This window comes from Macrobrachium nipponense, chromosome 37 (genome assembly GCF_015104395.2).
Source record: "Macrobrachium nipponense isolate FS-2020 chromosome 37, ASM1510439v2, whole genome shotgun sequence".
NCBI lineage: Eukaryota > Metazoa > Arthropoda > Malacostraca > Decapoda > Palaemonidae > Macrobrachium > Macrobrachium nipponense.
In genome coordinates this window covers 39,816,350-39,842,162 of record NC_061097.1, presented here as the reverse complement: position 1 = coordinate 39,842,162, position 25,813 = coordinate 39,816,350, and the positions used below count along the sequence as shown (strand labels likewise).

Here is a 25,813-nt window from a genome sequence, read left to right as displayed (position 1 = left end):
TTATCAAAGTTCATGTGTATTTCTTTTCCTTCTTTCTTGTCATTTAGCAGGTATCGCATGTGGAAGATTGGCCTGGGATCTTGAAAATTCTCCTGATTTCCATATTGTTCTTAAACAACAAACAACCTTTGGGACTGCTCTACATATGATTGGTAATGCGCTCCATGGTCAGTGATCAAGCGACTGCCTTCTGGAATCAAGTCTCAGATACAAAGCCAATTACAAGCTTTGCCTTCAGAATGATAAAAACCTCTTGTGCTCATAATGCAGGTGTGATAATACGAGGACTTTTTTGATGACATAATACATCAGTCTTTTGGTGGACAATGACGTCTGTGATGAGTATGAAGCCTTTTCCCCCCCAAATCTGTAAATAGACGAGTACTGCAAAGGTGACATGGTAATACGAGCATTGATTTTCCAAGTGATGAAGTCTTGAACACTTTGTGATTGCAGGTGACATTTGTTATGTTCAGAGTTCTCTACAGATGGAATTCCAAACTCAAGATTGAACTGTGCAGAACATTCATTCCTAACATTCAAGTTACATTCGGTTTGCATCACTGCAGTGAAATCAAGCATACTTCCGACAAACTTCTAAACATGAGCAAAAGTAACGCTGAAAATTTTATATATATATTAGTATATAAAAAACTGAAATGGGATATTGAGGAGTATACAGTAACAATATAATTTCCTCTATGCATTTCAAGCCTTAGTACACTTGTACTCAAACAGGGAGCCTTTCGTTTGGAGGCAAATCATGTTTCAGACTTTCCTTGTGACATAGTATTAACTTACCGATATTAAGGATCTCTTAATTCCTAGTCATTATAAACTTAAATTCATGCTGTAGTAAATACTCTGAAAACTATGACTCAAGATGTGTATACTGTAGAATACTTATTGTAGAGGAAATAGAGAGACTAGATATGTTATTAGAAGAGATTACAAATAAGCTTTATTTATTATACACTTAGAAATGATATATAATATGTATAAAATATTTTTTACTTTTTATGGATGCAGTTAGCATGTTAGCTGGAATGGCCAATAGTTTACAGTAGTCATAAATAGTAGTTCTCATGTCAAGAGGCTAACTAAGATGTTACATGTATTCCAGGTGTCAGATTAGCAAAGCAAGAGCATGTGCTGCGTAGAGATCTAGACTAGCCTTTCCTAATGGTAGATATACCTGGATTCTAAGACTAGATGTTTTGTGGGCAAATTATGGTTGAATATTTGTGTTGTGGTTACTGTAACTTAATCCATTTGGAGAAAAACCACTGACTGGTGTATAACTTTATGGGATTTGCATTAATTTTCTAAACCCTCTTTTTAAAAGTTCAATTAGCTTTGTTGAATTTCAGTTATCAGCCATAATAATCTTTGCACTGACATAAGGAATATTCATAGAATGTCACAGATGATGAGAAAATTTAACTAAACTTAAAGAGAAGCCAGCAATTTAGGTAATGTAAATAAAAAGAGAACAGATGCCATAGAAGAATAGGCTCAGTTTAAATTGCGTGAAGTTGTGGGGTAAAATTGATTTTTAGAGATGTCGTGGCGATTTTGGAAATGCCTTCCAAACTCTGACTTTTCAATGAGAAAGCACATTGCCTTTTGTGAAGAGCAAATCAAGTATATATCACTTGGATGGAAAAGCACAAGAACCAGAGTAATAACCAGTTTTTTATTAAGGGTTAGTTTTGCGTACCATCTTCATTGGAATCATGGTTTTTTAAATTGGTTTTCTGACAAAATACTGAATGGCAAATGGTATATGTAGAAGACAAGGATTTTGAAAATATTTTAACATCAGAAATTCTAGGCTTAGCCTACTGAGATGCCAGGATAGTCCTACTGAAAATTCAGTTTTATTCATGTGTAAATCTTTTTGTATTATAGGCATTTGACTTCCTGTAGTACAAGGTAGCTTGTATCCATTCAATGGGAAGTCCTAGTTAGTCCTACAAAGAAAGTTGAAATGGACAGTTAGATATTTTCTTGATATTTGCACTCGAGTAAAATCTCAGCGGATTTCCTTAGTCAATAATGAAATCACAGTTTTTATATTCAACATTGAGATGATTTTATAACAAATGATGTTACCTTCATTGTTATCGACAAGTAAATTTTATGGATATCTATAAGAGCTGTGCTCAGTTTTAAGATAGTAATTTGAATTAATACATTTTACAGTTTTTGATCAAGAAAATATTGCATGAAAGCTTGCACATGTTAAAGAAGTGACGAATGTTGATATATTAAAGAATACTATATTGCATCATAGATATGAGTCATATATTTTTTTAATGAATTTGCAGCCTTTCTTCGTTGCTTGTAGCTGGTTTCTGTAGTATTCAGTTTGAAGCCATTTTATGTTTCAATGTTAGTTTTGTAGCTCATGACAGTAGCTCCTCAACTTATCAGAGGCTTCTTCAGGTGTCTAGTCTTGTTGTAGGTAAGAAATTATGGTCAACAACAGTGACCCTACAGTTTAACCTAATCTCAAGCACTAAATGTGTCCCCCACAGGTGACAGTAATCTTATATAACTTTTTAAGCGCCTCAGTGGCGTGGTTGGTATGGTGTTTGCGTCCCACCTCGGTGGTCGCGGGTTCGATTCTTGGCCATTCCATTGAGGAGTGAGAGATGTGTATTTCTGGTGATAGAAGTTCACTCTCGACGTGGTTCGGAAGTCACGTAAAGCTGTTGGTCCCATTGCTGAATAACCACTGGTTCCATGCAATGTAAAAACACCATATGAAAAAAAAAAAAAAAATAACATTTATTCTAATCAACAGTTAACAGCAACCTGATATCAGTTTTAGCCTGATAAAAGCTGTGATTGACTCGTTGAATTTAAGAAATTTTTCCAAAAAATGCACCACTTTTCAGGTCGGGTAACTTCAGGGGTTACTGTATCCCATGTTTAGATTTTTCAGCATGTACCAAAGAGATTATTTTTTCGTGACTTTGAAACTATATTTTTTTACGTCTGTATTTTCAGTAGGTTTGCCTATGCTGCAGCAGAGTTGATTAGTTTTACTGCTGGTCTTTGTACCTTAGAGAGTCCTGGTTACCCAGGTTCCTACAAAAATGAAACATTCCATCTTCTTTGTAATACTTGATATGTATCAAGCTCAGCTACAGTAATTCATCTATTTCTTGACATATTCCATTTACTTGTACCTCTTGATGTCTTTTGAGGTTGCAGATATTCATCTATAGGTACTGTGTCGAGATTTTTATGCAGCTCTTGGTCATGAAGTAATCAGAGTACTGTACTTATCGTATCTTTTAACACTACCAGATTTATTTTTATTGCCTTGCTAACATTAGCAGGAAGTCAGCTGTATGGGATTTCAGAATTTAAACTACTACTATAACTAATAATAATAATAACAGCAGAATAACATAGATGTAGGAAGACCTTGTACTTAATGTTATCTCATATAACATTTAGTAAACCCTTTATTTTATGTCTCATTATATTAGAATAGAAAAACCAAATTAAGTAGGTCAAATATTGTATCGCAAGCTTGTTGGTGTAAGCTGGAACTTGGCACTGCTGTCTCCCCTACCTATACTGCCCTCACCTGGGTGGACAAACAGGTTTGCAGGAGGGTGGATATCTCCCCTACCCCGACCTGGGGCAGAACCCATTTGCAGGGCTTGGGTTATGTCTTGAACACATTCCAGGATGGTGGATGATGACAGACAAGTTCAGTCACTAGGGTCGCCGCTAGCAATGATTGGTCTTGACACCTCAACGTTACAAGGAATTATTTGATCTAGGAAAACACGGGGTAGTCCTTCAATCAAGACACACCAAAGCTGTTACTGTTTGGCTCTGTCTTTATGGACCATGGGCATAACAGCCATTGTCCATACCATTGAAAATATTGCTTCTCGTCTGGTCAGCAAAGTTTAGCAATGATTGCGTCCGGCCAGTACTTGGATAGGTGACCTCCTGGGAACACTTAATGCAGTTGATGTCTAGGAGTCATCTTTTGCTTACATGCTTAGAAGTATTGGGACTAGTCAGTACTTAGATGAGTGACCGTCTAGGAATTTCAGATCCTGTTGGCGTCTAGGAGACTTTTTTCCCATCCATGATTCAAGTCTTGGGCCTATGACTTTCCTCATTCTGCCTGATTCATTAGGAAATCAACAGTATACAAGCATCCCCTTTCTAAGGACTAAAGACTACCAAGTGCACAAAAGCCTTTTGTGTTACCACTTAAGTCTCCACCTCTAAATTAGTGACAGCAATTTGTTTTTGGTTCTGACTCAGCTAAGAAGTGGTGTCTAGGAGCTCCATTTCTTTTGACTTTGTATGATCAAACGGATGTACTCCACAGCTGACATGGTGGACAACAGTATGTTCCAGGCAAGATTTCATAAGATCAGGGGAATTGGTCTGCCCCTAACATTCAGGAAGCCTGTCGGACAATAACTAAGGATGGGAATGTTGGCATAACAGACCACATTCGCCTCCTTTTACCTTTGTGACGTTGCCCATAGATCCTTGGACTTTTTTGTTTTTGTTATTGTTTCTTGTGCTCTGTGGTGGCTGCTCAGTAGTCATGTAGATTACCCAGCTTTTGAGGACAGGTAGCATCTTGCCTAAGCTGCAAAGAGGTGTGTGTTGGAATGGCTTTCTACCTTCTCTTTTATACCTAAGGGACAGCTGGATGGGCATGTATGCAGGTGTTCTAGATGGCCAAGTATCCTGCCTATAATCTAGCTCTCTTGGGATTAATAGATGCAGCTCCTTCCTGCTCTAGCAAGGGGAGAGAGGGACTGGCAATGAACAGACCAGTTGGTTTTCTTCAACTCTATTGTCCTCAACAATTAGGATTCATCTAAGCCTATATTTGAATCATTGACATTACCTTCCATCTATTTGCAGACCCAAAAGTCTGGCAGTGGAACATCACACTTGTTCAACAAATCAGAGGTATGGGTCTCCTTCCTTTGATCTTGCATGGCCAAGAAAGAGGACCCAGGTGAGGTGAACTAACAGTCAGTTCAGAGATTTGCTCAGAATCCTGCCACCAAGGAGTAAGTCTCTCATATGGAAAGACCGAGGATTTGTATACAAGTAGGAACAAATGACAAATTTTAAAATAATTTGTATGTTTCCTAACCTACAAACCTGATGGCTTTTACATAAAAGTCCCACCTCTGCCCCCCCTAGATGTTCGGTGTTTGACCATTCTTCACCCGATCTACACGTGTTGCCAGGTACCACAAGATTCCTTGCTTTCATCTGCTTTTTTACCGGATCCAGCTAGGCGCTAGAAATTATCCTATTGTTAAGACCTCAGGTTTGTAGCTATGAAAAATACAAATTGTCTTAGAAAATTTGTCATTTTTAACCTAAGACTCCGTCCACGCGGTCGAGGTTTGCTCAATGTGACGTCAGAAGCGCAGATACAGCGGGAAAAGGTCTGACTTTCCCCCGCTTCTGACATCACATCGAACACAGTTCGTCGAGTACCATATGGACGGGGCTTTGGCCATAATTTGCATGTTTAGGAAATTTTGCAATTAGGCCTACCTTACAATTTCGATGAATCTTGAATAGTCATACAGTACCTCTGTGAAAAGACTACCGTGTCATGTGTCGAATAAAATGTATGCCATTAGTGATGGATTGGAAATTTTTGTTCACAATGTGTCATTTTGATTTTGGTATTGCTGATTTTGAAAAGCAAAATTTTACACACAAATTTACCTGAATTTATGCTGTAGGCAATTTTCAAATTAGTTCTCTTATATGGCAAAATTTTGTTGATACCATGAAATAAAATTTGTTGTAAATCAGTTAGTTTATGTTCAAGAAAATTGTTCATGAAGAACATTGGAGTAGTATCGGAGGAGTGACAGAACAAAGGAATAATGGAAATAAGAAAAGATTTCAAAGAATTAGTAATGTGAATATAATGACAAGTACATCCTGACCAAACCTAACATAACCTAAGGCGCTGCATCCCACAGATGTGGGGTAGAGAGTGATCCCCATAGCAATACTTTGTCCCGTTGCTGAATAACCACTGGTTCCATGCAATGTAAAAACACCATACAATCAAAACAAACAAACAAATTAAAGTAAAGTCAGCAGTCCTTACAAGGTTAAACCCTAACCCAACTTGACCCAGGGTGTAGGGTACTAACTGAACAAGATGGGTTTCATACCTCTTTCCTCATCAAGCCCTCCCATCTTGTGGGTCCACTGCCCTACCTGAGGATGGCAGGATAGTGTTAACCATACCTTGAATCCATGCATACAATTAGGATATGTCATACCTTTAGTTTAGAAGGTCAAAATTGGTACTCTTGTGATACAGAATTTTTGTCACTAAGTACAAAAGAAATTCAAAAGTTCAAGCAAAGATGCTATTCCTTGAATTTTAATACATTTTTGTCCATTTATTACTTATTGATATGTGAGTTCTCATCTTTTTGCATTACCCTTTACATCCTCTTACCTCTTCCCAATGAACAACATATTTTTTGGAAGCTTTAATTTCAAGTCAATGTCCCCTGTGGTGGGCTTGTTCCATATGAATAGGGTTCATCATCTGTATAATAATATTGATTATATGCCTATTTTTTCCACAACTTTTAACATGAACATCAGCCTAAACAAATTTCTTAATGTTTACTACAGATATTACACAAATGTTAACAGATTTGTAGTAGACAACCTGGCAATGTTTCCAAAATGTTGTGTGTCATTCTTTTCTTAAGCTGTAAGGCATGGTTCTCTAAGACTACAGCATTTGCTCAACTGTAACTTTCAAGAAAGTGCAATTTTGGTCAAACGCCTCTCTTATCTGGCATAATATTGTTAATGATTCATTGTTACATTTGTTCATTTCTGGAGAGTGCAAAGAGACAAACTGATAAAATGCTGTGTTCAATATTGTCTTTGAAGTCAAAATGATAATTTTCTATGTAGAGAATAGAATTACAGGCAGTCCCCGGGTTACGATGGGGGTTCCATTCTTGAGACACGTCGTAAGCCGAAAATCGTCATAGCCGGAACATTGTCAAAAATCCTAAGAAAACCTTACTTTTAATGCTTTAGGTGCATTCAAAACTATGTAAACTGCATTCTTATTGCATTTTTCATCAAAAACACCTTTAAATATTGATTATTTTGCATTTTTGGTGTCATATTTCATCTGCCAGATCAGCGTTTGTAGGCGTCGTAACTCTGGAACATGCGTCGTAACCCTGGAAATAATTTCTGATGAATATAATTGAAAAGCGTCGTAACCTCGGAACGTCGTAAGCCAAGACCGTCGCAAGCCGAGACCGTCGTAACCCGGGGACTGCCTGTATAATGAATAATGTTTAACTGAGTAGTTAATGTACCTATTAGACTATGAAAACATTGTAACTTTATTCAGGAAGGCTCCACGCTCTGCTCACGGAAAAAATGTGCATGAGGATTAATGAGACTTGCTGCAATGTGACTTTATTTCATTGTTAACTGTTGAGTATTCACTGCATGTTATTTCTAAAAACTTAACTTGTGAAAACTTCAATATTTTTGTCAGCATGTTAATTCCTACTGTGAGCTACCACTGGAGTTTTCTTGTAAGCATGTGCCGATTATGATAAATGTAAAAAAATTTAAGGTGAAAACCAGTAGAAATCATAGCACATGGTCCAAATATGTGACAGTGTAAAAATCCAGGGAAGTTTAGGAACCGAGTTGTTCCTCAAGAAACTGTAAAAACTCAATTTATGTATCCAGCAGTTCAGTGTCTTTAAATAAGATAATTTCCAGGAATGTTAATAGTAACTGTTTTTGAAGATAAGATGTTAGTTTCTTTAGTACAAGTTGTTAATGATGTTTTAAAGCTTAGATAAAAACCTTAAGAGATGATTTTACATAGGAAAACATTGTAATACTCTGTGGCATGGTTATGATGAGTGCCACGTGTTAGTCAGAAATAGTGATGCCTGTATTATACGTGATAATGTTTCCCTTCGACAAAACACTTGTTTGTTCCGACACGGCATACAAACCTTCGGTCCTTTTACAATAGGAAGGTACTAGCGGCAGCTGGATAGGTCGTAAGCTTTCGAACAAGGGGTTCGGTAGTTAACTGCTTGTCCGACAGGCGCGCGCGCGCGACTGGGAGGTAAACAAATCACTTTTGCTTTCGGCCTCACAGCGAGTGGACGTGTGTGTTCTCGACGCCTCTGTTCCCCCCCCCCCCCCCCCCCCCCCCCCCCCCCTGGGGCCTGCTTCTCGTCGTTTTGCATTTCATGAGTATTTGGTTGTGTTTGTGTGTGAACATTTGTAAGTACAATCATTTCCTCTCTTATTTCTTCAATTTTGAATTGATCAATAATGGAATCTCCACGCCTCGCTACCCCACGGAGACTATGCCCGGGTACCGAAGGGCGTAAATGCGGGAAGTTCCGATCTTTCCCAGAGATAGACCCTCATATTTTGTGTGCTCGGTGTCGGGGGCGCGAATGCACCCGAGCCGAGCCTTGTGATGTGTGTAATGATTGGTCGGAGGCGCAGTGGACTTTGTATGAGGGCAGGAAGAAGCGAAGGCCTGCAAAGGAGTCGTCGGAAAGCTCTCCCGCGACTCCTTTGGTGACGGACACTTCGTCTTCTTTCCTGCCGCCCGCTCAACTTCCATGTCTCGCGCCTTCCCCTTCGGGGGGGTGTCTAGGTCCTTCTCTTCTCCTGACTTGTCTAGTGTGGAGGAGGGCGCTAGATACCCTGACGTCCAGTTGTACTCTGGGTCCTCTATCCGTTCGTCTTCGCGCGAGCGGGTAGAGGATCCCCCTAATCACCCGACTTTTGCCTCCTCAGGTGCGGTTGCCGCGAAGGATGACCTCGGACAGGTGTGGGCATCGTTGGGGTTGCAGGGCGTGCCGAGTGTCCAGGGGCTGCTCTACCATCTCGCTGGCGCCGTGGCGGTCACCCATGCAACGGTCTCGACCACCACCACGACCCTTACAACACCCGGCTACGCTTCACCTCCTCACCTGGTGTACACCCAGCACGCGGTCTCTGTGACACCCACTACATCGGTGCAGGGGCCAGTCGCCGTAACTCGGGGGAGTGTGATGCCGCCACCTGGGTTTGCCGTGCTGCCGCGACCGGACTTCGTGTGCCCGAAGAGCTCGCCCCTGGACCTCCCACCGTACCTAGGATGTCGTGCCGCTGGTTCGACCACTGTACCACCCACACAGTCTGCCGTACCTGCCGTGACCACCGCTGCTGTACCTGTACCTGCTCCTGCTGTCTCGTTCTGCCGTTTCCTCTGTGATGCTCGCACCTGCTGATGTTGTTCCTGTTCCTGGCGCCGCTGCTCCCGATGCTGGTCTGTTCGGACAGGTACGTCCGGGCCCTGTTGCTTCGGCAACAGCAGCCCCGGCTCCGTCCTGGATGACAGATCTGACGTCGGTCCTGAGGAGGTTGACGAAGAAGAAGAAGAAGAGGAGGAAGGTGTCGTCGTCGTCTTCATCGTCTTCTTCGTCGTCGTCGTCGTCTGCCGCCTCTTCCCCTTCTTCTTCTAAGGCTCCCCCGCCGAAGAAGAAGAAGGTCGCCTCCCCCCCCCCTAAGAAGTCTCCTTCGGGAACTTCTAAGGGCCCGTCTCGCTCTGGTGAGACGGGGGGTTTCTTCCGCTGGTCGCCCTGCTCCTTCGGGAGCAGGACCCGTCTCTTCTCCCGCAAGTAAGAAGACTACGGGGACCAGAGGGGTGCCGGCTAACACCGGCACTTCCTCACCTGCTGTCAGTGGTTCGGCCACAGCAGCAGGGTCCGGCTCGGCCACTCGTTCGCGAGAGTACCGAGTGTACGGTCGCCAACCAGCGACCGTGCAGCCAGGAACCAGACCTCTGAGTCCGCTCAGCGTCAGGTTCACGGCACGGGGCGGAAGACTGGTGACAGCCGCTCACGCGACTCTCACCAGACCAGCTCTCGCTCTCGCGGCGAGCAGCTGGCTACCCGGGCGGACGTGACGGTCCATGACCGGCCACGGGCTGAGGCTGGGAAGAGGTCCCCCCGTTCGCCGGCAACCCAGCCACGGCTGGTACCAGCGAACTGACGCACCGTGAGGATACGCACCGATCTCACCGTGACAGTGGAGCTCGCCGGTCGCCTGACCGTCACTCTCACAGAGAGCGATCGGGTACGGCGACCAGCACCAGCTCCTCTGACACACGAGACCGGGGCCGCTGTTCTCGGTCCAGCCGTTCTCCACAGCGAGACGGCTCGACTAGGTCTGCAGCTCGATCGCCACCGCGGGTTGGCGATCGCCTGCAGTCCTCCAAGCCCGCTGGTTCTACCAGCGAGCGAGGAGAGAGCGTCAGGTCTTCCTCTCCCATACCTTCAACCTCCTCAGGTTACACCAGGAGGGGCGAGGTATTGAGGAGTGATCGTGAGGGGTGCGCCCCTCAGGATCCCGCCACCGCGTCGTACGTACCAGGCTCGGTTCTCGGACCAGCCAGGTCGTACGCACAGGTGGTTGGAGGAGACCGAGAGGGGGCTGTCGCTGCTCCTCTCCTTGAGGGAGGAGGGTCTCGGGAGGGGCTCCTGTTCGAGGGACTGGACGGTCCAACTCCACAGGATGCAGTCACTCCTGAGATCCAGAGGAACTTTGCTGAGGTTATTGCGCTGATTTGTCAGCACAACGACCTCGGGGAAGGATCGCCGCTCCCTCCATCCGAGCCCACGTCCCGGCTCGAGTCGTTCTGGGGCCCGAAGAGGGAACCCAGACCGACGGTGGGTTTGCCGCGGTCGGAGCTTGCGGACTCAGTGCTGGACCAGGTTGAATCGCTTGTCTCCGGACAAGACGGTTCGCTCAAGTCTGGCAGGTCGAGCAAGCTGCTTCCACCTCCTCTGCTACGACAGCGGCGGTTTTACGTGCCATCTGAAGACCCGATGCCGCCCAAACAGGTGAACCCGGAGTTAGCCAGGCTGACTCCGGGTGTGTCTCTGCAGCAGCTCCTGTCCGAGAACCTGTGGTTCTCGCAGCAAGAGGCACTCGGCCTGGAATCTACCGCCATGGCAGCTTTCCAGGCCGTCTCCTGGCTAGATCTGTGGTCCCTCACAGTATCTAAGGTCGCAGCCAACTCCGGGGGAATTTCTCCCGAAGATGACTCGGCCTTCAGGAGACTTTGCCAGTCTGGAGGAAGAGCCATCTCCTTCCTTGCCCACCAGACGGTGAACCTGTGGGCCAACCTGGTTCTCCGACGAAGGGACGCTGTCCTTACTCGGGTTTCCAGGGCGGCCGGGCGTGAAGCGGCGTAGGGACTTCGAAACGGACCTCTACGGAGTTCCACGTCTCTCTTCCCAGGAGAGATGGTGGACGCTGCGGTGGACAGACGGCGCACTGACGACAGTGACCGTCTGGTTCACCAGGCAGTCTCGAAGGCTTCTGGGCAGCCTCGGACTGCGGCCAAGTCTAAGAGCTCGGCTAGCGCTTCCTCGGCGGCTAAGACGGTTGCTGCGTCGAAGCCCCGGGGAATGACTCTGTCTTCTTCGACTTCTGGCAAGGGGGGCCGTAACCAGCCCTCCTCCCAGCCCTCCTCCTCCCGTGGAGGCTCTGGGAAGAAGTCGAAGAAAGGGGGGAAACGCTAGGGACGGCGTTCCCCCTCACCTGCTGCCGGAAGTGGGGGGGTGCCTGGCCAGCCATTGGGCAACTTGGCAGCGCTACCGGCGCCGAGACCGGGTGGATTGTAAGATGTCCTTCGGGAAGGATATCTATTACCCTTCGATTCTCGGCCACCCCTCACCTCCAACCCGGTCCAACAGCAGTCGTACGTTCCAGGGTCATCGAAGGACGTAGCACTGAGACAGGAGATCAAGACCATGCTGAGCAAGAGAGCTGTAGAAATCGTCACGGATCAGTCACCGGGCTTTTACAGTCGACTCTTCCTGGTGGAAAAGTCTACGGGAGGCTGGCCGCCCGGTGATAGATCTCTCTCCCCTGAACCGGTTTTGTTCGCCAGACCCGGTTCACGATGGAGACGGCACGCTCAGTGCTCGACTCCATCAGGGAGAACGATTTCATGCTTTCGGTGGACTTGAAGGATGCGTATTTCCAAATACCCATTCATCAGTCCTCCAGAAAGTACCTCCGCTTCATCCTCGACGGGACGGTGTACCAGTTCAGGGCACTTTGCTTCGGTCTCTCAACCGCCCCACAGGTGTTCACGCGAGTGTTCACTCTGGTGTCTGCTTGGGCCCATTCGCACGGGATACGTCTGATGAGGTATCTCGACGATTTTGGTTAGTCCTGGCGAGCTCCCGCTCGCAGTTGCTACGGGACAGGGATCGACTGCTCGAGTTCTGTCGCGATCTGGGGATCGTTGTGAACTTCGAAAAGTCCGATCTCGAGCCCAAGCAGAGGATGAAGTACCTGGGTATGCTGATCGACACGGTAGCAGGGCGAGTCTTTCCCGCAGACTCGCGGATCAGCAGATTCAGGGAGGCAGCCAACCAGTTCCTGTCTCGGCAGGAACAGGCGGCTCAGCGATGGCAAGTCGTGATCGGACACCTGTCGTCACTCGAGAAGTTAGTCCCTCACGGGCGTCTTCACCTGCGGTCTCTTCAGTGGAGACTAAAGGAGGGTTGGTCACAGGCGACGGATCCCCCAAGCTTTCCAGTGTCACTGACACAGGAGGTGAGGCAGGACCTAGCCTGGTGGCTGGACGACAGGAACCTCTTAAGAGGAGTGCCGCTGCGCACTCCCCCCCCGGACATGCAGCTGTTCTCAGACGCATCGACCGAGGGATGGGGCGCACACCTGGAGGAGTTGCTGACTTCAGGAGTGTGGGACGAGAACGACAAGCACCTTCACATCAATGTACTGGAACTCAAGGCAGCGTTCCTCGCTCTCCAAGAGTTCCAGGACCGCTTGATGGGACACTCAGTGGTGTTGATGTGCGACAACACCACGGTGGTGGCCTACGTCAACAAACAGGGGGGACTGGTGTCTCTCCCGTTGTACCAGTTGACTCGGCAGGTGCACGAGTGGGCCGAGGCACACTCAATAGAGCTGTCGGCACGCTACATTCCAGGGAAGAGGAATGTAGTAGCAGACACGCTCAGCCGTCGGGATCAGGTGATAGGGACCGAATGGTCTCTACACCAGGACGTGGCGGAAAGGCTCTTCGACCTGTGGGGGCGACCAGTCGTGGATCTGTTCGCCACCCGGCACAACAGGAAGCTCCAGGTGTTCTTCTCGGCCGTGCCGGACCCATGGGCAGCTGCAGAGGACGCTCTTCAACACCCGTGGGACAACCTCTTCGCATATGCCTTTCCCCCGTTCAGCCTGATTCGCAAGGTGATCAGTCGAGCACTGGTCACCCCGAATCTCAGGATGATCCTGGTGGCTCCCAAATGGCCACAGGCCATTTGGTATCCGGACCTGCTGGCTCTTCTCGCAGGAGAACCGAGAGAGATTCCCCCTTGGCACAACCTTCTCGCCCAGCCACACGTCGAGCGTACCACCGAGCAGTCCAGTCTCTACGTCTTCACGGCTGGCTGTTATCCACCATCTCTTGCGAACGAGAGGCTTTTCTCGTAGCGCAGCAACAGAGATGGCTGGAAACGTCCGTCAGTCCTCTGCAGCTGTGTACCAGGGGAAGTGGGCCGTCTTCTGTGGTTGGTGTCGTAGACGGGGTCTATCTCCTCTCAGAGCCACTCTTCAGCAGGTAGCGGATTTCCTCGTTTTTCTTCGCCGAGAGAAGCTCCTCTCAGTCCCCACAGTCAAAGGATACAGAGCCGCCTTGGCGCTCGTCCTGAAACTGAGGGGATTGGACATCTCGAACTCGTTCGAGATCTCCTTGCTTATGAGGAGCTTCGAAAGGTCTTGCCCACCCAGGGAACTCAGGCCCCCACCCCCTGCGTGGGATGTGACTCGTCCTTAGGAGTCTGACTCGAACGCCGTTCGAGCCACTCCGAGAGTCGTCAGACAGGGATCTGACCCTCAAGACCCTCTTCTTGCTGGCCCTGGCATCGGCGAAGAGAGTAGGGGAACTTCATGGCCTTTCCTATGATGTACGACACTCCAGGGGATGGGGATCTGTGACGCTCGATTTCGTCCCGAACTTCGTTGCGAAGACTCAGAACCCGTCGATCCCTGACGACAGGTTCGAGTCATTCACGATTCCCTCCCTATTGGACTTCACCGATAATGATGCGGATGAGATGCTGCTTTGTCCTGTGAGGGCGCTACGGCGCTATCTGAAGAGAACTCGACACCTCAGGCCTGAGTGTCGACGCCTCTTCGTTAGCACCGGGGTCACCAAGAAAGAAGTATCCAAGAACACTCTTTCATTCTGGCTGCGTGAGGTCATCAGGAGGGCGTATGAGGCTGATGGTAGTGACGACATCCGTACGTCCCGTCCGAGAGCTCACGAAGTCAGAAGTATTGGCCCCTCGTTGGCGTTTCGTAAGAACTTCTCCGTGGCGCAGGTCCTGAAGGCAGGTGTCTGGTCTAACCAGACTACCTTTACGTCCTTCTACCTTCGGGATATTGCCCACAGGTTCCTGGGATACCTTTTCCTTGGGACCCGTGGTGGCTGCTCAACAAGTTGTGTAGCTAACCCAGACCCTCGCAGGCTGAACAGCATCGAGTCCTGGTGTGACTGTGTGGATGGATGTGTGAGTGAGTGAGTGACTGGCTCTCTCTTCCCATCTTTTCCTCCTCCTCTACCTGTGGGCAGAGGGCCACGGTCGTCACTACGCTGGATGAGGACGAGATGCAGGTGAGCTATATGACAGAGCCCCATCCTATTCCTTTCACTAGGGATAGGAGCAGAATATCCACCACTTCCTTCTACAAGGGGGGGAAGTGGATGCCTACAAGAGTCAAACCCATGACTTTATATTTGCTCCTGTACAGGAACAAGTTCTTACATTGCTGGTACGAAGAGATACGCATGCCTCTCTCTTAGTACTCGGTCCAGAGGTCTGACCATTGATCCTGCGGTGCACACCCCGATCAATCGGACAGAGGCTTGGATCCCTCCCTCGCTCTTACGACCAGGGAGGCTTCCAAGGTTGGGCGAACACCAGTCTGTTCACAAAAGACTCAGATTCCACCCACCAAGAAGTGAGTCTTCCTATTGTAAAAGGACCGAAGGTTTGTATGCCGTGTCGGAACAAATGACAATTTGTCTAAAATTGCATTTTTCCTAACTATACAAACCTGAGGTCCTTTTACAATAGGAAGGTACTAGCGGCAGCTGGATAGGTCGTAAGCTTTCGAACAAGGGGTTCGGTAGTTAACTGCTTGTCCGACAGGCGCGCGCGCGCGACTGGGAGGTAAACAAATCACTTTTGCTTTTGGCCCAAGCAAAAACTGCAGAGTGAGGGGTGGCATGAGGTGGGGCTATGTGTAAAAGGACCTCAGGTTTGTATAGTTAGGAAAAATGCAATTTTAGACAAATTGTCATGTTATGTTAAAAACTTTGTGAAGTGGACCTTCACTTTGTGAGCGTTTTACCAAATCTGATTAGTTCTGTATGACTGCATATACTGGGAAACGAAAGCCACAAATAATCAGATATTTCTCAACACTATGGTGTCTGATTTTCCTCTTGATTTAGGTTTGCCAAGCAGGTCATGTTAAAAGAAGTAAATATTTGATAAAAAGTACCTTATTCAAGTAAGAATAATTTTTTTTATATGGATGGACTTTGCTTTTCAACCATTTCTTTCTGTTTCTTCTCACACAGCTGTCAAACATCTTGAACTTTATGCTTCTTTCTAATAAACCTCAGCCAACAGTGAATGTGTAGCATTGAATATTTAGGAAGGTTTTGCAGGAGCTTTGTTTGTCAGTTTAACCAGTTATTTAACTCCCAAAGACCTGCAGCTCACTGAATGTATAAATTTTAGTATTCTTGACGAATCTTTGGACTAGCTTTATGTAATAATAATATAATGATGATGATGATAATTATAGTAATAATAATCTCGCTACATATACTTTCCCTGACAGATACTGCCTCCAGTTGACTGGTGACTTTTTACGGAAACCCAGAGACTTCTACAGGTATTATTGCCTCCCTAGATGTTGAGTGTCTCGTCACGAACATTCCAAAGTGATTAGCTCATCGGTGGACTGGTTAAGCAACATGGGGCTGTTCAGTTGTTGGATGGGTGACCTTTCTCTTCAGCACTGATTCCTTGGGAAAGGAACTTCATCACAATTTCCTCAGCCTACTCAGCTGTAAATGAGGGGGTTAGGGTTCCAGCAATAGGTTAAATGGCAAAACTTAGCAATGATGGAAAGAAATGAAAGATTAAACAACAACGATGTAAATGGAACCCCTGGCAACAGAGGAGCTTTATCTGGCAGCCAGGTATACAGCCCAATGAGCAGGGAGGACCGTCAGGTACTTGGAGGTAGTCTTCCAACAACTGACCACCCCAACAATAGTAACCAGCAAAAGTTAAGTACATCCTAGTTTAACCACACCACTGAGCTGATAAACAACTCTCCTGGGGCTAGCCCGAAGGATTAGATATTTTTACATGGCCAAGAACCAATTGCTTAGCAACAGGACCTACAGTTTATTGTGGGGTCCGAACCACTTTGAGAAATGAAGTTCTATCACCAGAAATAAATTCCTCTGATTCCTTGTTGGCAGAGTGGGGAATCAAACCCGGACCCTGAGATCGGTAGTCGAGCACATAACCAACTCATCCGAGAAACTACAGTAACTAGCAACCAGCGACTGGAGCTACAGAGGCAAACCAGAAGAAGAAATGGACAAAAGAAGAAAATAAGGAATATAGAGATGCTGCATCAGAGGCAACATGGCAGAAAGTGTATACAGAAGAATATTGGTTAACATCTGGAATGAGAGAAATAACACCCCTCAAATAGAACAGTCTAGCAGACCAAATAAGAAACAAAGGTAAAGTAGTGGTTCTTCACAAAAGAAAGTGAGGAACTGGAGAGAGAAATACACCCAGCAACAAAGGACAAGAATATGAACAAGAGAAAACACCACCGAAGATAACGTGAATGATGAGCTAGCAAACAGCAGCACAAGGAAATACTGAAAATATAAAAGGTCAAAATGGCTGGAAAGGATCAGACAATGGATGAAGCCAGATACAGAAAGAACAAAGCCTACAACACAGAAACTAAGGGAGAAAATAGGTAAAGTTTAATGAAATAATGAGATTAATACACACCACCAGTATTGCAAACAAATAACCTGGCATTTGCAGGGGCAAGACTAGTAGTAGAACTCATGGGGATACAAACATCAACACCACCATCGCAACCAACCCAACAAAACTTGGAAAAACAAGTCATGGCTACATGCAACATGGCCTCAGGAAGACTAGGCAGAAAAAATGGGGAGAATAATACAAAGATTTGCCAAGATTATGACGGACACAGTCAGACACCATCTGGAGAAAATGCCCAACTGAAAAGCTCCAGGTCAAATCCATGGATACTAGCTCAAAAACTTCAAGGCCCTATACCCACTCATTGCAGAACAACTCCAGTATTGTATCACAAACCACCTTGCACCCAAATGGATGGCCACAGGGAGAACATCCTTAGCACATTAGGACAAGAATAAGGGAAATATAGCAAGTTACTACAGGCCTAACAATAATGTAGAAGTCACTAATAGGTATCAGCAGTGAAAGGCTATACTGCTACTACCTGGAGGATACAAACACCATCCCCACCAAAAGAAAGGCTGCAGAAGGAAGAGTAGGGCACAAAAGACCAGCTGCTGATAGACAAAATGGTAATGAAGAAATAGTAAGAGGAAGAAGAAATATTAAAGAGAGAGAACAAACCTAAGCATGGCATGGATTGAAATATAAAAAATAAAAAAAAAAGCCTTTGACATGATACTGCACACATGGCTAATAGAATGCCTGAAAGTACGAGGCACCATGCCTACAAAAAAAAGCCTTCGACATGATACTGCACACATGGATAATAGAATGCGTGATCCTATCAAGAATATATGCAGACTTGAGGCAATACTCAAGTCAAAACTCAACGCCGGAAACATGATGAAAGCCATAAACACATGGGCAGTACCAGTAATCAGATACAGTGCAGTAATGGAGTGGATCAAGGCTAAACTCTGCAGCATCGACCAGAAAACTAGGAAACACATGACAATACACAAAGCATTACACCCAAGAGCAAATACAGACAGACTATACATAAACATGGCAATGGCTACAGAAACAGAAGGCTGTAAGAACCTGATATGTCCAAAGAACAATACATAAATGGAAATAACATCTCACCCATATGCAGGAAGTGCAATATGAAAGACGAGACCATAAACCACATAGCAAGTAAATGTTTGGCGCTTGCACAGAACCAGTTCAAAAAGAGCCATGATTCAGTAACAAAAGCCCTCCACTGAAGTCTGTGCAAGAAGCACTCGCTAGCTGCAATAATAAGTGGTAGAACACCAACCTGAAGGAGTGATAGAAAAACACAGGTAAAGATCCTCTGGGACTAAGGTATCAGAACAAATAGGGTGTTATGTTCCAATAGACCAGACTTGATGCTGATTGACAAAATGAAGAAATTAACACTCACTGATGTCACAGTACCATGAGACACCAGAGTAGATAAGAAAGAGAAAAAATTTATGTTTGTCTCAAGACCTGAAGATAGAAATATGAAAGGATATGGGATATGCCAGTGGAAATTGTACCCATAATTATAGGAGCACTAGGAACTATCCCAAGATCCCTGACAAGGGACCTGAAAAAACTAAATGCTTTAGTAGTTCCAGGACTCTTGCTATTAGCAATTTGCTCAAAGTGAGGAAAGTGATGGATTCTTAAGGAGGTAGGATGCAACCTGGAGATCCATACTATAAATGCCATCCAGTCAGATAGGACACAGTCTCCAATTGTCCATCAACTTTTTATAAAAATTAAAGTGACTTCCTCTACAGGTACTATTGTCTTCCTAGATGTCGAGAGCCTCTTCATGAACTTTCCAGTTAACGAAACGATCGAAAATATCCAGAATAGAGTATAGTATAGATGTGTGAGTATGAACATTCTCAAAGAATCCCTTCTTGAAACATGCACTAAGAATGACTTTTTACCACCCACGGAGGACATCTCCAGATTGATGGAGTGGCAATGGGATCCCCTTTAGGAGTTCTATTTGCCAATATCTACAAGAGTATCATAAAGGAGATTGTCTTCAGTAAGATCCCCTGCCTGTATAGATGACACCTTTTTTCACCTGCTTCAGCAGATTCTCAAGAGGGCATTCCTTGCAGTTGGTCTTCCATCACTGTAGTAGCATTATAAACTGTCTTCCATCACTATAGTTGCATAAACTAAGTTTGAACAAAATTACAAGTATAAGGAACTTAAACTTATAAAGGAAACTATTATAAAGGAAACTATTTAAAAATAAACTTGTCAAATTTAATCACATTTTCACTAATAACTTTTTGTAAAGTTGAATTGTATCTTTACACAAGTCTGTATTATTGATTGCAAGTGATGGGTATTTTGTATATATTTAGAACAAATGCTGGCAAGGAAGAAAATACATGGCATTTTTGAACCTATATCAATGGAACAGAAGTGCAAATGGTTTTCATAAGCCAATACTTTTTACCATAATAGTAAAATATATCATCCTGAGTTTCCACAGACTTTTATAGGGCCTGGGAAGACATTTTACGCTTCCAAGTGGTGTTCACAAAATATTATGTATAAATCCTTATATTTTTAAGTGTAAATGATTACAAAGAATTCACTACAATTCTTTAAAAAACCATTAAAATTTAACATTGCATCCTTAAACATCACAATCAACTACATCTGAATCTACTAAAGTCATCTTTTGACAACACAACTGTGACGTATGCCAACAGAGGTGTTACAGCAAAATGACTTGTAATAGCTGTTCTTGGTTATCAGTGAAAAAGTTTTTTTTAAAGATAACTAACTAATAAATGCTACTAATCTGAATTTCTCACACAGCTGATGTACAGAGTATTGTAAAGTATGAATAAAAAAGTGTCAATACAATATCACATAGAAATATACCTATACATACACTTTACCACAGTATACTTATAATTAATATTCTCATCCTCATTACATAGTTCAAGCAGATCATGCTGTTACATAAGTCATGATTTCAGACATCAGTGACTGACAAGTCTGGGATGTAAATGGTCAAAAGAAAATTTGTCAATAGCCATCAACATTAACCCAATAAACTCCTGCCCGTCGTACAAGTTAAAACTCTAAACTATGTGGCTTGATTAAACTTATAATAATATTGTGGTATAAGACCTTTTGGAGAGTGGTATTACCAATGATGGCAATAGTTTTGGCTACATTTCCTTGTAAAGTCTTCTCCATTTTCCTCGTCAGCGGATCCTTAACATCCAAGTCTCTGGGGATAAGTTTGAGACCTGTACAAAGGTCTTCTTTAACATACAAAGGCAACAAACTGGCATAGTGATGGGACACCTTTGGGTATCTTTATCACTAATTTCTACGTGGAAATATTGGACAGTATATTTGAAATAACCACACCCCACCACCTTACATTCTGCTAATCTTGAAAATCTCATGGTTGACCTTGAAGAATGCTCAGTCAAGTTCACACTTGCATGAAACCATAACCACCACCCGTCATCCTTGATGTGCAATGGCATCAAGCCAACCTTAGACAATTTCACTGTGCCTCAGTGAATGCCCAGAAAGGTTAAGAAAACAGTGGTAGACACCTATTAGGATTGCACTCCTGAATTGCTTGTCTATGACAGGAATGATCAAGGAATTAGTAAATCTACTGAGATACTTGTATTCCATTGACCATGTATAATGTCAGGTTTTGACCACCATGGACAAATGGAAGCAAGGACAAGAAAAAGAAAAAACATATCAGCACCAGAAAAATGATACAAAACTTTCTACAAGAGCATAATGCAAGAATACAAGAAAGATGAAAGTGCCCATAGATAAATCATCAATAATAATGTGACTTTCATCTGCCCAAAAGATACCATCCAGCTCCTAATTACAAGCATATAAAATCCAGCAAGCTATTACTGAAGAACTCAGAGCTCCCTGATGAAGACCATAAGACACAGAATGTGGTATATTTGTCTGAATGCCCTGTTCATGGATATTGTCAAAACTGCTTTGTCATGAACCATTCAGTATGGCACAATCTATAATCGTGAACACGAACATGCCAAATCTCTTGGAAAAATGAGTAACTGTAATCCCTCACTTATCCGTTTTCATGATACCTCACCACTCAAATTAACTCTAGGCCTACTGCACCACAACATGCCTTATAAAATACATACAATAAATAAGAATTCTAAAATCTGTATGGGCAAGAGAGGGGGTGGTAATGCTGTTTAAAGTCATCAGCGCTCTGACAAGAGAAAAGGCTGTATAGGAAAATGCAGCCAAGATTGCTATAACAACAACAATAATATAGTAATAATAAAATAATAATAATAATAACAATACTGTTACAAATGGTTTTTTTTCATACACCATAAGAATGACTTTTAAGTATTTCGAGGACGCAAAACTAATACTTAAAGAAAAGAAATCAGGATAATTTGAAAATAAAACTTTCTATTACAGTTAACAAGCTTGAAGATAACTCTACCAGTGAAAGTTCAATACTTTAAAATTCAATCTTTGTTCCATAGCATATTTATACTTTATTTACAGCTAGGGTAATATTGTATTAAAAAACGAAGGATAACTAATATACTATACCAACAGTAATCATGACTCACCAATCAATCTAAACTTGCAGGTTTCATTTTGTTCAGTTTTCAGCAAAAAACACTTCACACAGAAATGTTCAAGACACCTGCCCATAAACACACAGGATATATATAGAAAACACACCTCATTCTTAACATATGCCTATCAAATGTGTAACATTTCTCTAAAGTGTTTCACACATTTTGTGCACTTTCCCTGCTTTACCTACTACATAATACTTTTGTACTCTGTATATATACAAGCAGCAATACTACTTGATCTTACTTTAGCTTACCTGCGAATGATTCTTCAGTAATATCCATATGCATACTTATGAGTCTTCAAGTAATAGACTTGTTCTTGTTTGCATATACGTAATTCATACAGTGTGATAAGAGGAAAGAGACAATGTTTGTTAAAGCATCTGTTGCTGGAGATAAACTAGTTAATTTTAAGCTCAGGGATGCTTATTATTAAAAGAAATCCAATATGTATAAAGTAATATGTATATTATAAGGGTTCACTATGAGTTATAAGAAATTCATTAAAAAAATATACATACTTGAAAGTAAAAAAAAAAATAAAGCACTTTCATTTTATAAGCCCTACACTAATCCTGAGAAACTAAGAAAAAGTTGTCACACTAAACTCTAGCAGTAAAAGACAAAAACCAGAAATGTAAAGATGAATATTAAGTGATACAGCTTCTACTTCATAAATGCACTTAAGTCTTTGTTATATGAAAACTAAAATTTTTCCCTCATCTTCTGTGTACAATTACTCCTCAGAGTTTAATGATTATTTATGTAAGAAAAAAAAAAAAGGATAATACTGTAATGGCACACAAAAGTTTTCAATTTGATCCTCAGTATGTTACAAATTTCCACAAGAACTGTGATCTCTTTTACCAACAATATTAAAAATATGGTTAATATTTTCCACTCCAACAGCTGAACGCAGATCTTTACTACCACTGTTTTCCCTCAGTCGTACCAAGCCTTGGTAATATTAAATATTTACTAGCAATGACTCAAGAACAACAGCATCAACTTTTGGAAGACAAGCAAATGTAAATATAAAACAAATTGACACATTACACAACTTCCACTATTAAAACAATACAAAACACTTTTATGACAAGTGTTTCTTCTAATAATCAAACTCATGACAGCTGAACAACTGATGGTTAATTAAGGGCCAATGCAGCACAGTATATTTTTTTGCAGAAAGCTTTTAACCAAATTACAAAAATAAAATACTGCTACTAATGATTTAGTTTTAAGCATTCTTTTAAGCTTTACATAAATACATAAAAGAATATATAGATGATTATCATCATAATTTTGACAAGATCCCAATGATATTAATTTTTGTTATAAAAAAAAATAGGTAAAAAAAAAAAAATTCTCAATTTGGTTGTTACATATGCTTTTCCTATGTTCACCATCTTACTTACTGAGATTTTTAATTTACCCATCATACGATTTAATAATAAAGACAAATTATTAAAACTGCTGAAATTCTTTATTGATGCTAATTCTCACAGCTAATGAGAATTACATGATACCGTTTCAAAACTACTCTTAATGATGGATGGTTCAGGCCAGAAATGTATTAAGAGGCTACAAAAATGTCACCACACATACCATAATTAAACTAAATGAAAGACTTGTGGAAGAGATCTTCCAAGACAGAACACGACAACAGAGTTTGTATATGATCTATAAGAGGTATAAGAATTGGCTAATATCATTTGGCAAGTTATGAAATTATAAAACCTGTTATCATACCAACTTATAGCTTTACCTTACTCCAACTTTCACTCATTTCAAATTTAAATCTACATCATGCAAAACAGTGTCTGGAGGAAAAAATATATTACTGTTAAACTTACATGGGAAACCAAGATTGCATAAGAATTACTTTTAATATAGAGAACAAGGTCTCATAAACAGCTCCAGTTTATCTCTGTAAATAAAGACAAAAAAAGGGCATGATAGGTAACCCCTGGTATTAACAGTTTATGATTTCACTGCTTATAAACAAGGGAGTATGTAATGCTCCTCTTATGCTCATTATAGTACCAGTCAACATACAATTACTTCACAGAAACTGATTACATCTATCATTGAACAACACTGCATGATTTATACACAGCAATGCCTTCTTGATAAAGTTAAGGTTGCAAATCTCTTATAATCTGAGAGGTGGACACAGCATTTAGTGAATAGACATTCTGGTACAATTTTAAGAGACCATGGGAGAAGAAAAGGACACTATACTCTATGCCTCAAGATCCCTCAATACTTATTCAGGAAGAGCAAAGCATTCCAAGTCAAGTTTATCTTACCCACATAACCTCTATCAATGCCAATGACACTGATCTTTCAGAGGTACAGTATAAAAACAATCTCACCTTGAGTTTCCCCACTTCGAGAAGCAGCTTCACCACCATACCCTCAATCAGCACAACCTTTTATTATATAGTTGTTTGTTGCTTGCCACAATAATATGTGTAGATTATTATACTCATGGCTATACAAGCTTCAACTGACTTATTAGTCACTGCATTCATAATCTTTTGCAATAACAAAGACTGAGAATACATTTACCCCCTGGTGGAAGAGGTGGTTTCACCACTATGCTTTGGTTTGCAAAGTTGAAAGTAAAAACTACACTCAATAACAGTGCTTTTGAACATTTCCTTAAACATAAAAATTCAATGAATAAATTACTATCTGAAAACTAAGTATGCATAAGATACCTAGTTATTATAGTAAATTGATTTACTTTGGGTATTCTTTAAAAAAACCTCAAGTTAATTTGAAGTAATAATATAGTAAATGTCATAGCATACAACTCAATAAATATGAAAAAGGAAATTCAATGAAGCAGTATCTCATACTATCTAAAAACACCTTTCAGTGAATGACGTGTGTAGAATAAACACATGAACACTTTCTATTTGAAATCCTACAATAGGATATCATCATCTCAGTAATTACCATACATACTGCATTTAGAATGCCAGCACATAAACAATATTTCATTTAGAAAACATTGTCACAGGACAAATAAATACCAAAGATAAATAAAAACAACACAAGCAAACAACCTACAAATTTTGAAATAAATCACATCATCTTGGTAGTGGTCATTGTGGCTTCTCAGGTCCACTATTTCCTGAGTGCAGTCTTCTTGTTTCCCATCAGCACAGCAAAAACAACACTTGCTATCTTTTCATAACAAACAAACATCAAAGCTGCTGTTAGAACAGTCTGCAAGATTTTGGCCTCTAGTCCTTTGAATAATCCTCTAAAGCCATGCTTCCTGCAACAAAAGATTAAAGATGAATTAGGAAGGAAGTTATTGCAAATTTTAGGAATATTATATCTCAGGCAGGTTCCACGCACATTATTATATATTGTAAAGGATTGGATCATCCAGACTTCTGAGACTATCCATGCAAACTAAGTAGTACTAAGATAAATCTCAACGAATTTAGGTTTTTGAAGTACAATTACATAACACCATATCAGTACATAGTATATTGAAGGTCAGTAAAGATGATTTAACTTTCCTTCCTCTCACCACAAGGAGCTATGATCTTTCTTCTCTCTCCAAATTTTATAAACATTTACCAAAATATTCTTATTAAAAATTTCCTTATAAATAGTTAAATATGAAGTTTTTATGTTAAAACAAAGTTTAATGTATACTTACCTGGCAGGTATATATATAGCTATATTCTCTGTTCCACCTGGCAGAAATTTTCAAAACTCGCGGCAAACGCTAGTAACCTATTAGTAGTTCAGGCAACCACCACCCCGTTACCGTGGCGCTAGCGCTAGGAACCGTTCCCAATTGGGCCAGATTTTCTCTGAACCCTGTCTCCTGAGGGGAGGCGGGTGGGAATTAAATTATATATACCTGCCAGGTAAGTATACATTAAACTTTGTTTTAACATAAAAACTTCATTTTAATGTATGACACTTACCTGGCAGGTATATATATAGCTGATTGACACATTTGGA

At 42.4% G+C, this 25,813-nt stretch overlaps 2 protein-coding genes across 4 annotated transcripts in view; one reads left to right on the top strand and one right to left on the bottom strand.

The window, feature by feature from the left end:
- Positions 1–6,449, top strand: part of LOC135209170 (dolichyl pyrophosphate Man9GlcNAc2 alpha-1,3-glucosyltransferase-like) — an 84,379-nt gene extending 77,930 nt beyond the window's left edge. For 2 of the 3 annotated variants that reach the window (XR_010313303.1, XR_010313304.1), the window contains exon 7: positions 48–6,449. The gene's annotated coding sequence lies outside the window, so the exon portion shown is untranslated. The remainder of the gene's footprint in view (positions 1–47) is intronic. The other variant, XR_010313305.1, reaches the window with a different exon arrangement.
- Positions 6,450–19,437: 12,988 nt separating this feature from the next.
- The window catches only part of LOC135209167 (peroxisomal membrane protein PMP34-like), a 58,641-nt gene continuing 52,265 nt past the window's right edge, over positions 19,438–25,813 (bottom strand). Inside the window, exon 8 of the mRNA XM_064241840.1 lies at positions 19,438–25,109. Within this exon, the coding sequence (XP_064097910.1) occupies positions 24,956–25,109 (154 nt within the window). The 3' untranslated portion in view covers positions 19,438–24,955. The remainder of the gene's footprint in view (positions 25,110–25,813) is intronic.